The sequence below is a fragment of the Meleagris gallopavo genome, chromosome 6, assembly GCF_905368555.1.
Source record: "Meleagris gallopavo chromosome 6, MGAL_WU_HG_1.1, whole genome shotgun sequence".
NCBI classification, from domain to species: domain Eukaryota; kingdom Metazoa; phylum Chordata; class Aves; order Galliformes; family Phasianidae; genus Meleagris; species Meleagris gallopavo.
This window is the reverse complement of record NC_139409.1, coordinates 13,814,230-13,828,025: the sequence shown is the minus strand read 5'-3', so window position 1 is coordinate 13,828,025 and position 13,796 is coordinate 13,814,230. Positions and strand designations below refer to the sequence as shown.

The 13,796-nt window shown below is 40.0% G+C and overlaps 1 protein-coding gene across 4 annotated transcripts in view; it reads right to left on the bottom strand.

Annotated features, from left to right (window-relative positions):
• NRP1 (neuropilin 1) overlaps positions 1-13,796 on the bottom strand; it is a 108,485-nt gene that overhangs the window by 56,237 nt on the left and 38,452 nt on the right. For all 4 annotated transcript variants that reach the window (XM_085227088.1, XM_085227090.1, XM_085227089.1 and 1 more), the window contains exons 4-5: positions 6,894-7,075; positions 2,444-2,671 (exon numbers count right to left, since the gene is read on the bottom strand). In XM_085227088.1, coding sequence (XP_085083214.1) covers positions 2,444-2,671; positions 6,894-7,075 — 410 coding nt within the window. The remainder of the gene's footprint in view (positions 1-2,443; positions 2,672-6,893; positions 7,076-13,796) is intronic.

The following is a 13,796-nucleotide window of genomic DNA, read 5'->3' as shown; positions in this document are numbered from 1 at the left end:
AGAGATTGCTCCCAGGAGCAGGACTATCCAGAGCGACACAGCTTGCTCCCAGATGACTCCTCCCTCTGAAGCAGGATAGGTGCATTCAATGTGCCATCCAGACCTGCTGCTTTTCAAACCATGCTTGGGAACTGCTGGGGAAAGCGTTGGCTGAAGTGGGCGAAAAACCATGTAAGGGAGTATTATCTAACCTTTTTCAGAAATGTACTATTTCCACATGGATGTAAATTAGATTTATGTTGACTTCCTTATTACCTGGAGATCTCTTTTTGATACCTAGGACCTTTTAATCTTTATCTACAGTTTATGGCCAGGTCATTCCAGCAGTTTCCTGTGTCTGCTTTGCTCTTTGCCTGAAATAGTTCTTCTCCCTCCCGAGTACTCATCCTGTGACGTGTGTATCACATGAACAAATACATCCTCTTCGTCTTTGTTAAGTTAAACAAGGGAGCCTGACCTCTGGCTGAGGAGCATCCTACAGTGCAATGATGTAGCAAATGTTTCCTTACAATGCCACAAGCTCCAACAGTATGTATCTAAGGAAATGCTTTTTTCTAGTCTACAAATTCAGCTGAATATTTACAAACACCTAAACACCCTTACTGGACGTCAGGAGTAGTTTGGATTTAGACAGTTTGTGAGGGAATTGGAAGGCAGATAATGCCTGTTCTTAATTGCTCTTCAATATGGCTCAGTCACTTTCTTGAACCAGGAAATTACCGCTTTGAAACCCTCTGACACTAACAATAATGCCTTTTTGGGGGGGGTTATATTACACAAATTGATTGACCGGATCATCTTTTCACATATCAGTTGAAATCCAAGCTCTACAGGAATTCAGCTTGAAAGGATTTGGCCTATGTACAAATAAAACTATTATTAAATGTTCCAGACATCATTATTGTATTGCTACAATGCTGTTTTCCTAACTGAAGCATTAAATACTACTTGCAGTTGCTGTCATGGCTCTTTCTTCCCTGTTTATTGGAGAGGATTGAAAAGAGCCATGATAAACCCATTAAGTATAAGACAAAAAGGAAGAACAGATATACATTAAAAAGCACATACTTATTTACTGCAGCATCAATAAAAACTTTAATTAAAATGATATTGAGGATTTTTTAAGAAAGCAGACAAGTTCAAATGTGTTATTAAAATATGTCTGTCCCTAAAGTTATATGTTTTCATTTCAATGAAATATTAATGTAGCATTAGCAGTTTGTAGAAACTGACAGAAAATATCTATTATTTAGGATGGATTATCACATCAGTGGAAAACTAAAATATCTGTAATTAGCACCCAGCACAAACAATAATCCTCAGTCAATGAATTTTACTACTAGTTAGAAAAGAAAGAATAAAAAAGACAGCTACATGATACTTCTTTTTATCAGCCTGCACCATACATAGAAACAGTGAAAAAGACATCACAAACAGCTTGACATAGCTGTTTGCACAATCTGTATGGGTGTTTGGACACCTAAAGTTAGGCACTCAGTCTGAGCAGCCCCTTTTAGTGGAAAAAAGAAAAAAAAGGAGAAGAAAAAATAAAGAAATCACATCACTATTTTGTTCAACTGTCTCAGTATTAAAAAAGGGTATGAGGTTGGGCTCGAGGTAAAATAGGGGCTGACTGGCTCCCCAGCCTCAGCCAAGATCTAGCTATGCTCTTCTCCAGTTTACACAAGGTTAAGTGTGGTCAACAGATAAGTGGAAAATTACTGAGATGGCAGAGAAGTAAGTTCCAGTATGGCATCACCATACCCAGCCTGGCACGTGCGCCTGGTTAATCAGAGATTATAAGTTAACAAATTAAGAGAAAGCCTTTGGATTTGTTTGTGCTGCTGGAAGAGAGAACACTGTGAGCGAAGACCCCTGTGGTGTCTGATCACCGATGCTACCTGAATGGCCAACTGGGGATTGCCCGCTGACCTGGGTAATGGTTCACCAAGTGTGACTTGGACTGCAGGTTTGCTACATTTGCTCTGGCACAAAAGTCCTCTGCTTTGGTAGCTGATCTGAAACCTCATTCCTTCTCCTGTTAAGGTTAAGGTTAAGGGTTAACTCCAATATGTGCAAGTTTTTGGAAATTACTGGATAACCCCGATGTGTTATCTGTGAAAGTCTGGGGATCCATCATAAGGCTTCATAATTGATTTATTTCAGTGTACAAGGTCCATCACATATTCTATCCAAAAATAGAGTTTTTCCCTCAGCCAACTGTTCAAAATTAAACATATTTCATAAAAAAAATCATTCACACTGTGATATGCTTTACTGAATGAATTTACACAGCATTTTCTCCATTTCTCTTCAATTTAAGTCATTTCACATAAATCAAACAAGGACCTCTATACTGTGGCATTTAAAAAAATGAGAATGTGCCTTCTGCAGCCCACTATGGAGTAATGGTTATGTGTATCACAGTCCATTTTTCTCTTACCATCAGGGAATCCGTCCCAGATTTCCAATCGGTCATAGCGACAGAATGCTCCCCCTGGAGTATTTGAATCAGGTTCTAGTTCAAAGCTTTCAAATTCCAGTATAATCTCTGACATCTTTGGTGCAAAGATAATATAAGTGCATTCAAGGCTATTGGGATATTTTTCAGGGAATCCGGGGGACTTTATCATTCCACTTGATGAAGTAAAGTTTCTGGAGCATTCTGGTCCTGCAAGAGAAAGAAAAAATCACCTGAGTTAACACTACATTACTAACAAAGCAGTTAGCTGGAAAACAAATTAGGCTGTATTGTCTCCACAGCAGCAAAGGTGGCTTTTCAATGAAACACCTCATTTTAATTGCTGTATTAATCATTCAGCCAGCTTGTTCATATTACTGATAGTCAGGTTTTTAAAGCGCAACTCACATACACTGTCTGATCTCCAATTTTCAATTTGTATAGAACAATATGAAAACTTGTACAAGCTCTAGAAAAAATTATGACAAATACAAAGTCATGTGGGAGCAATGAAAGTGTAAGCTGCAGAAATCTCGACAGAGCCCTAGAGAAATAATTATAGCCCCTTCAAGCTCAAATCTTTAAATCTTATGGCTGACAGGCTTTTATTGGTGAAATAGAATTTTTTAGAAAAGACGGTGAGTGAATTCAGTAGAGGGAGTAGTGGTTTCAGATTCCTGGAGCACTGACTCAGTAACTCTGCCAGATGTGACCTATGCCTTCTTGACAAACTAAATGTGAAAGGTAATTCGTACATGTACCAAGGGTGAGTGACTCATTCTGAGTGGTGTTGACACAGGTGCACCAGTAAAATGTTGCTGTTAGTGCAGGCATGACAAACTGTGTGATTACAGGCGGTGTTGCTAGAAGTAACCTAATGTCAATGTTGACATGCTGGCTTTCCCCAGTGTCCCCACCATGGCATAATGTGCTGCCCCTAACACTGCTTTTGGTGGAGGAGGCAGGTAGCAATGGAGGAGCAAAGGTATGAAAGGCCAGGTCATTGGAATTGCCTTTGTGAACACATGGGACTAAAACCAGAGCCTCTTGTCGACAGATCGGGTTTCTCCCTTGTTTATGTCCTCGGGAATCCTCTCTGTGATCCCACACCTGCAGGTGTGCTGTGGGTAAGCCTCAGGCTCTGCCCACACATCTTCCCACAGGGTCAACTCAGGTACCCCTCTCTCTGCCTTTTGTCACTCCCGGTTTAATGGAAAGTGATTGATGGGGTTCGGGGCATCTGTGAGTGGCAGCTGACCTGGGGAGTTTGGGGAGGACGGCTCAGATGAAGCTCTTCTGACATGGAGTAAAGGAAAGATGCAGGCAACAGAGTTGAGTTGCAACGGGCCTGTTGCAACTGAGCGTGTGAGAGCTTTTGGTTCTGATGAGGATGCTCAGCTTCCTTAGCGACCGTAGTCAGTAGCCTTAGAGGATTTCTAACGCTTAACACAGATCATTGAGGGAAAACAGTCTGGTTTGTTGCATATATGCATACTCTTATTTCACCACAGAAAATGTTTTCCTTGTGAATGTGCCAAACATATTACCCCCCACAGATTTGGCTACGTCCCAAGTAAATTCAGCAAGCAAGAGAGAGGGCTGAATGAATGTAATCAGTTCAGGTATTTTTGTCCTTCAGCAGACACTGATGGAAAATGCTTGAGCTATCACATAAGTGTTCAGAACATTTCATGGCATATTTTGGAAGATGTAGAAATTAATGCTCACTTAACCTGACCCATTCCAATTTGGGAAATTACATTTTGCCCACAATTAAATCGCACCCATACACATTAGCCGGATATTTCTCTCCTTTCCTCGTCATTCTCTTGTCTCCCTGTCACATATGGGAGGGTTATATTCTGGTTGTTGCTCCTCACTCCCACCAGTAGCTGCTGTTCCAGGATAAAATAGCTTTGGAGTACGCCATTCATGGCATAAAGTGCTCTTTACTTCTAGGAATCCAATAAAAGATGCAATATAAAATGTAAGCCAGGATCATTATTGCTTTATTAAATACAGCCAAATCCTGGCTCTGTGAGTGCAGGATCGTCAGGCTCCTTACGCTCACACATGGCATCTCAGTACCAGCTTGTATTATTTTAAACATGTTCAAGCCAATCTGGTGCAAGAAACAAAAACTGTTTTCAGAAGAGCTGCCTTACTAAAATGCACTCCACAGATTTTGACCCTTTATTGACACTGTGAAGAAACTTCAGGAATTAAATTAACACTGAGGATACAAGGAACTCCATGGAGAGCTCGTTGTGGAAAGCTGGAAGAAGAGGCTCTGTGGACACCCAACGGAACAGACACCAAACAGGCACAGAGATTACATGTGATCCTACTCTCAAACCCATTCTGAATTTGCTATAGTCAATCTCCTCACAGTTTCCATGGCATGTGGCCCTTTGAGTGCTAGGCTGAGGATTCAGCTTAGGACACTGATAAAGTAAGGAAGCTTTTCTTTTCTTTCTTTACTTTCTTTCTTTACTTTCACATTCTGTAATGCAGAAATGCTGGAGTACAGCTAAGCTTTTGGCTCAGCACCACAAGATGTTGAGATTGGAATCGTTTTAATGCCTCTCCTATCTGGGAAATGGTTAAGCAAGGTTATAAAGGTATGCTAAAGAAGAGCATAGTAGCATGATGCGTGCATCTAAGCTTCATCTGCAGAACAGGGTAAACTGGTCAGCTTCATTTGGTACAGAAATTAAAATGCAAATTTGGAATAGCATCTGTGCATTAACTCAAAAGTTAAAAAGAGCTGCATTCCCACTGCAATTGTAACATGTGCCCTTTGTGTACAAACACCATTTTCTAATGCTGTACCTGGTGATAACTTTGCTGCCTTAAAATATCATTTATATGGAATGAACTAGAGTTAAAGTTGCTCTGGGGGCCATAATTTTGAGTTTCTTGACTTGTGTGTGTGTACAATCACATTCATAATGCCATCTTATCATAGTTAATATGCATCACTGAGAGATGCAAATGACCACACAAGAAAATAAGCACAACATTCCTGTCAGAGTTCTGATTCACAACTTCACTGCTAGAGAATAAATAAAAGCTTTTCTTCTTGGAAACATCCATTTGCTAAAATAGATTGTTTCACTGACTACTCTTTCACTTGTTCTCTGTGTTTCAGCCTTCATCTTCATGAAAGATGGTAGTGTATATATAAGCATCGAGAAACTTTAGGATGTGATTTCAAGAACTTAGGTTCCTAAAGACACCAGAATAAACAGAGATATTTTTTCAGGAAAGCTTGGTGTCACTTGGATGATGAGTTCTTTCAAAATATTTGACCCTGAAGGTCACCAGAAGAATTTCTGAGAGCAAGGAGTGGACTTACAGGCAGAGAAGATGGTGACCAAGAGGTCTGTGGCCCCAATTAGCACTGTGCAGAGCAGCACTAGCGTGCTACAGAGACCTCACAACTGTGATTCTCCTCATTAGCAGTACGGCTGCCACCAAGTGTGTGCACTGAATGCAACTGAAAATCTGGCTCTGTGTTAGGTACATAAAAGGGACTTAAATTGGTTCTGAAAATGTAGCAGTAAGTGGGAGGGGTCTGTGCTGGAAGTCTGGACCTTCAAGCTGCTTTTGTAAATATGACTCTAAAAACTGATACCAAAGCCAATATTTGTTATCACTTTGTTCTAAGCTTTTTGTCTTTTTGTACACTATCTAGTTTTGGTCTTGTATTCTCCAAAAATGGAGTAATTGAATTATTTATCTCCATCCAGCTATAGGGAAGGTGTATGCCAAACATGATCTCACTGTCCTTCTAGCTGTTGGCTCAGAGAGTTATCAAAAAGAGACTCTTTACTGGTTTGGTTAACCCTAGACTGGTTCTCTAAGCTTTCTTTGCATCCTGTACAGCTATCTGTGCTCCCTTCACAATCATCCAGTAGGACACATTTCTGAACTGTGTGACCTTCCCCACTCCTTAAGCTCCCAAACATGATTTGTGAAAGGAACAGCAACATCATCTGCTGCCCATGTGCAGTTCAGTCCTTTCTGAGCCTACAGCTGTCTCTTGGGAATGCAGAGTGAGCACTAACCAGAGTAAGTCAGGGAGTCAGAAGGTTACAGTGCTGTTAGGGCTGAAACACTGTAAATCATACAGTAATTATTATCACACAAAAGAAGAAAGCTAATGGTTTTAAGAAGGTCCAAACAAACAGCTGATGAAGACTATCAGATTACACCCAGAGGAGCCACTTCTCACATACAGCAGACCCATTGCTTCCATAACACTTTCCACCCATTGCATACATGTCCCACATTGTAATGCCAAAGGTAACACAATCTTCTCTTTTAAACATTTTCCTGTATTCTCCCCACCCCTAAAAAATACGGTGAACTTTTTGATGAAAGTAGAAGTCACAGGTTAGGAGCTGTATAACAATGAATTGCTTCTCACCTCTTTTGAAAACTTCATAACGGATAGAGAATCCTGCTCCATGCGTTTCATAGTCGGAAACAAATTTAATAAAAAGATATGGTCCCGAAGACACTAAAGGAGGGGGAGCAATTTTTCCACAGTACTTTCCCCATAAGCGTCCTTCAGCATTATCTCCATCAATCACTTCAACATAATCATACCTGGTAGACAAATGGAAGGAAGAAACTTTTAACTTCCAGGAAAGAAGGAGACCTAATTAATTTAGAAACCATAACACAACATAGATAATCAAGAAAAATGCTAGCTTGCTTGGAAAATGCATTATGCTGAAAGATGTAAGCAAAATGAAATAATTAAAATGGACTACATTATGTCTGTAGACATCATCTGGCAACATGGAACTATTAGGAAGAATGGTGTCCATTATGCTTGCAGACAATGTCAGCTAAAGTAACCAATTAACATAAAAAAAAAAAAGGAAATCTCATGAGCACAATTCTGCATTATTAAATTGTGTTCCTTTGTCTATGTGGTGTTGTTATCAATACATAATGCATAGCATTCTTTTCAAACTGTGAATTTCTGTTATGAATTCAGAAACGTCTTTTTAGCTGGAGCTCTTCATGAACAATACTTTCATTTCCATATGCTGTCCTCCAAACATATGTCCACAGAATAATAAATAAATCCCAAAGCATTAGATTTTCTTCAAAACTCCATCACGCCGCAGATAGAAAAATCTGCTCTTTTCCCCGATAGCTGGACAAACAATTTTCAGCAAATCTCAAAATCTACACATCTATCACAACGAGTTTTCTCAAATGAACCATCCCTCATTACAAAACAGCTTTGCATAGGTGTTCGAGCCAAGGAGTGCACGCTACAGTATTCTTGCCTGTACAGTGATTGCCAAACAGGCTGGGCTAAACCCTCCCCTGCTTACTTGATAGATTCCCAAGGACTTCATAAAAGAAAGTACAAATATGCAATACAAAAGCAAACGTGTGCCTGGGAGCAGCAGTCATAGCAGGGACCCTGAGCTGTGTCACCAGCAATGCCAGCCTGCAGGGCTGGGTCTCACACTTTGATTGCAGGGGGCTGTGCAGGGCCAGCGCTTGGTGCACTGAGCCAGCCCACAGCATACAAATGAGCATCCTAGTCAGAGAGGCACGAGCTGCAGGTGCAGAGACAGGTCGGGTTTTAAGTTTTATTAGCAGATGATTTCACTCAGCCCTGGGCAGGAAGGACGTGCAAACACAATCTGAAGAACTGGTTTAATTTTCTCTAAAATGCGGTGGCATTTGGAGACCAGGTTCTGCTCTGCTCTCTGTTGGGTTGCAGCAAAAGCCTTTGCCCTGCCTGTGCCTCTTTGTGTCTCAGCCATGCTGCCGTTTCACTTCACAGGTTGCTGTTAGCCAGACAATCCCATTTACTTTTCATTATCCTACTACAACTGACATTGAAATGTAGCCATTAATTTGTTTAGACCTTTATTCCGCTGCTGGGTTCACTGAAATGTTCTGAGCATATTAATATACAAGGAAGAGCTAAAACTGACAGGACAGTAAAGTGTGTCTGACATTTTTAAAGAGATCAAAGGAAAAAAAATGTCTTCATGATGACCAATGTCATTTTTAACAACCCTGTTCCAAAGCATCCAGGGCACATTACTTATGTTTACATGAAGTCCCATAAGACAACTGCAGAGATGATATCACTAGTTAAAGTGGACGGCTTAAGGCTCCTTAAATTAAAAATGACATTACCTCATCAGTTAAAACCGTGTGCCAGCTTTGGTGTATATCAAGTAGAAAATAAAGCTGACACTGATGGAACCGTAAGCATTAACATATGTGAAATATTGTGTTAACTGCATTTCATTCTGTGGATTTGATTTTTCTAGTAGCTATTGCTCAGCTAGCTAGTTTCACTGCCCCAGCTCAAATTGGTGGAAATACAAACGGGAAATGTTCACTTCTGAAATAATGTTATGGATACTTTAAGTAAGCTGCCTTTTTTTTTTTTTTTCCTAAATTGGACTTGCTGTAATTTCATTATAATGTATACATTTGAGGATCTGAAAGTTGGGAGAGGAGCTATTAAAGGGCTTCAGAAAGATTTATCTCCCCCCCATTTTCTTTTTTTCATTTTTGGTTATGTTACAAATATGCTTAGGAATATAAACACGAAGTCCCTTGGAACGCCTCCATCCCTTGGAATTACTCAGGGCTGCTCGTTTTCAGATTTATGGAATAACAACTGTAGGGAATTTTTAATGGGACAACCTTTCTCCATATCCTCAACTGCTCATTAAAGAGAAAGTGTAGTCTCCCAAAGCCACAGCACTTCCAACACTGATGCACAGTATTTTCTTTTGTTTGGAGAGCAGATGCTTAAAGCTATTTGTACTTTGCATCATCTGACACTTGTAGGGTTCAGGTATGTTAAACTCTTCCCAATTCCAAGCAAGTCTTTGCTTTTCTCTCTCTGACAGCATTACTTCACCAGTTTCCCTGATACCACTCTTTACTCAAGTCTCAAAAGTAGATGATTCTTCAAATTCAGAAGAGCGCTGCTCTGAATTATTAAACGTTATGAACAAGTTTAACTAAAAATGTTAATCATATTTTACATGCTTTTTTACTGATATTATAATGAAAAAAAGTTTGAATTTGGCATTTATTTTTTTCTACACATAAAGATTAAAAGTCTTCTACAGTCTTAACAAGTCACATACAACTAAAAAAATCACTGACAAATAAGTACCACTTTTGCTATTATAGGAAGTAATAGTCTGCAAAAAACATTAAGATTTCATTCTCTCACTCTCTCATATCTCCTCCTCTGTACAAACAGCCTGCACCTTCCTATTGTCCCTTATAGCAATAGGGCTGTAATTTACAGTGCTCTGTCTGGCTACTGTGCTAAGTTACACAGTTCATCTACTAAAAGGCTGTCTTTTAATGGATTTTGCAAGTTGTAGGTCTTACTGCCCTGCTGAAGACTGGAAGATTTCTCAGATTTTTTCTGTTCCTCTGAAAAATGACGGAAAGGAAAGAAGTTGAGCTGTGAGACAATAGGTATGAATTAAGATTTGAAAACAGCCTCACAGTCTTCATGTTCTGGGGATCCTGCCCTTCATTTGGCAATAAACAGACGGGTTTGGATTCTCCCACACTGGCAGCAACATCTGAAAGCTGGGCTGCAGTAACTGAGTATTTATGGATTTTTTTCATAGGGAAATTAACTTACTCTGGGTTTTACTAGTTTATACTTGGAAACCAAAGTCCTGCTGTCACTTCTGCACTTTTCAAAATCCTACTGGAGACCGCAGCATATTGCTGTTCTCGTAAATGGGAGAAAGTACAGTCACAACTTGAAAGGAAGTTCAGGAAGCAGCTTGCATCTTCCTCTGGACTTGGTAGCAGTTCCATAAGTTTGTCAGGAGAAGATGCTGTGCCAGGGATGCAGTTGGCACGCTGGCATCCCTGCGAGGAGACTGAATGTGTCACCTCTGCAGTGCCCAGACAGCCTTGGCATGAAGCCCAGAGAACTGAGTTTGCAAATTTGGATTTCCCACTTGGCAATTCTTCGCTCAGTTACTGCTGCCAATGGTGTGGCAAATATTCCTCGCAATGTTATAGTCCTCTAGGGTTTATGGCATGGAGACGTAAATAAAAACACAGAGCTAACAGTTGCTCCAAGTTTCAGGTGAAAGACCATTGTATGAGTTCATGCATGAAACCAAGAAAGGTACGCTTGTGCTGGTGGGTTCAGCAGGTATGCTCATGGAGCTGCTATGCCAAGAGGTAAAAAGCATTCCCTTCTTGCTGGTTCCCTCCGGATATCCCATTTGTGTTCACTCTGCCCTGTAACAAAGCTGGTGGTGCGTGAGGTGTTCTCCTGATGGGAGCCTGCTGGATTGCAGGACTCTAGTGCTGCCCTGCTCCTTCCAACCAGTGCCTGGGCATGTGCACACTGAATGGTTGAATGGTTCCAGCTTTATGGTACCATAACAGGATATCTGGGATGATGAAGAAATCTAGAATTCCTCTGCAAGTTCTTGAAGGAATTGCTTTAAGTGCTTTTCTTTTTTTTCTTTTTTTTTTTTTCCCCAGCAAGTGGAAGTTATAGGTTTGAGGAAAAGGCCAAGCCATGACTGTAAAAATGAGCACTGGGCAGTGAAAAAACATAAACAGCTGCAGAATACAGATTTTGGTGGATTTTTCATTTCTATTTTCTGGTTGGTGATAACAGATCTCTCATCTGTTTTCAGCTGTGAACATGCTGGTGACCTGAGATGCACAACCACTTTCTATGCTGCAGAAGGGAAGGTGGGGTGCTGCGAAGCCTTGCAGTGTTGTAGCCAGCCACCCTGACACACTGTGCTAAGATCCTGCACATTATTAGAGCAGCAAAACTTCATGCATTTTGCCTAGAAATAATTCCTTCTGAAGACACACGCAGAACTCAGCTGAAATCTAAATATCTGTCATGTTACTACAATCAGTGAAGCATATACAACTCTAATTTACATCAGAATACACCCTATTTTTCCTGCAGTGAACTATGATATGCATCTATAGGCTGGTTATGAGTATTTTGGTTATTCACCTGTTAGAACGAAAAGATCTTCCAGCTCTCTATTTCTTTTCTTTCTCTGGTCCCCATTTCCCCAAGCTGCTAAATCTCTCCCTGATAGGAATTATTCACCCTAGCTAGACTACCTTTGCTTACGAGAATTTTTACTCTCTTTTGTCTTTATAACAATTTTTTTTCTTCCTCGCAAGTCTCTACTCTAGCCAAGCAAAAGGCATTGCAAAAGGAAAACTAAACCACTACTTTGAGTTATTCTGCACTGTGGATTGGTGTCCCATTAGTGACTGAAGGTTAGCAGTGTGGGATTTACTGTGGTGTTTGCAACACAAGGCAATCTGTATCCCAGAGCTAAGAGCTCAAGAACAGCAGGCACTCCAGGGATACCAAACTTAATCCTGCTTTATTAGCGACACAAAAAAGAAGCACACGTTGTTACAAATAAAAAATTAGGCACAGCCCCGAAGAGACTGTATTTCTGCCCAGAACCACAGTGTCTGTCAGGCTGCTCTGCATCAGAACTTCTGCATAGCCCTGTGGTAGTGAGGTTGAGATGGCAGTGAGCACGTCTGTCAGGAGCCTTTTAAGCTGGTTTTGGTTGTGCAGGATGCACGGTGTGGATGAAGCACAGTGAGGGAGGTGGTATACTGTCCGAATCCTACTGCTCTCTGAAAGGCCTGGGTATTTAAATAAGCAATTTGCAATCGGTTGGAGATTTGTAAGTTACTGAAATGCCCATCAGTTTAGGAGGCTTTTGTTCTAGTTGGTCTTTTGTGAGTTAGTGTTTTTATGTCCTTCACCCAGGGCCAAAATTCACTGAAGTTACTCATACAAAGATCCTGTCAACCTAAGAGGTTTCTGGGAATAAGGCCATTGGGATTTGGCCACTGTTCAATAATTTACTAATGCCATTAAGTGACAGTGGGTCTCCATTAAGAATGAACCAGTGAGGGTCTATTTTAGTGCATGACAGTGCTGTAGTGAAAAAGAAAATAGATGTGACAAAGACATGGATGAAGATCTACAGTTGCCCACTACAACAGTTTGATTGAGACTGTTAGCAACAGTTTTGTTATTATGCTGTTTTCTGGCATCATCGAGTACTTTAAAATTTCACCTTCCATGTTAAAATCAGGCTTTTAATTCTCTGCAGAGCAGAGCAATCTGATATACAACATACCCTAACCAATAAAAATTGAAAACCCAGAAGTAATAAAAATAATCATTACTATTTTAAAATCTGATTATCCTTCATCTTATCACATGCTTCTGGCTGTTTGGCTCGTGCATTTTGAATAACCAGGACTGGAGGAATTGAAGATACGAACTAAATAAGCAAGATTACATCTGCACTTTATCTATACTGCTCCACTGAGAACAGCAGATAGATCTTCAGCTGCTGCAAATGAGATTAGCCCCTTTATGTCAGTAGATTTAGGCCAGTTTACACTGATACATGGCTGAGAGCACAAGTGGTGACAGAATATTTTTCCTTTTATTTATTTACTTCTATTCTATTTACATCAAATAAATTTGGAAAATTCTTCAACATAAGTGTGAACATCAGTATTCACTGCAGGAGTGAATGTAACAACATCATGCAGAATGGGAGGCTGCAGACCAGCTCTGATCACTTTAGTGTTGCAGAGTCCTAGGGGAAGTAAGAACAGAATTCATCTGCTAAGGTCTTCAGCATATCTATCTGCAAAAAGCATTTTACCAATGAAAATAGTTGATCTTGAAGTTAAAGCTTACTCCACCAATTTCATTGCTTGCCACACACTGTAATAAATTATAATATAATAATCTCAGTATATAAAAATGAAGACCTCTTCTGGGAAGAAACATTCAATTTTAAACCTCTTCAGTCCATAACTTTCTGGCATAGAAAAATGCTATCTTTTCATGGAAAAAGATTTCTGTCTGTCAAATGAGACAAATTTACAAACCCACGACTTTCACTTAAGTAGCGGAAAAAGAAACACTTAGCAGTTGAAAGGCATCAGAGACGATGGAGCTTTCTAATGTCAAACTGGTGAAGGTTAGTATTTATAGGAAATTCACATGCGTCTAATTACTCCAAATTCAGTTCCCAAGTAAAATATGCCATCTGGAAGATATTAGAATCATTTACAACTTGTTCACCTCCTTATTTCACTGCAAAATCTTACCTCTTGCCAACTTTCCAGTCTTCTTCACAAAATAAAATGCAGCCTAAGCTTTACTGGTTCTTTCATAGCTACTTTATCTATTTAAGGGTTTAAGAAACTGGAAAAAAAAAAATCTTTTTTTTTTTTTTAAAGGAATTTTCTTATCGCTGGCTGT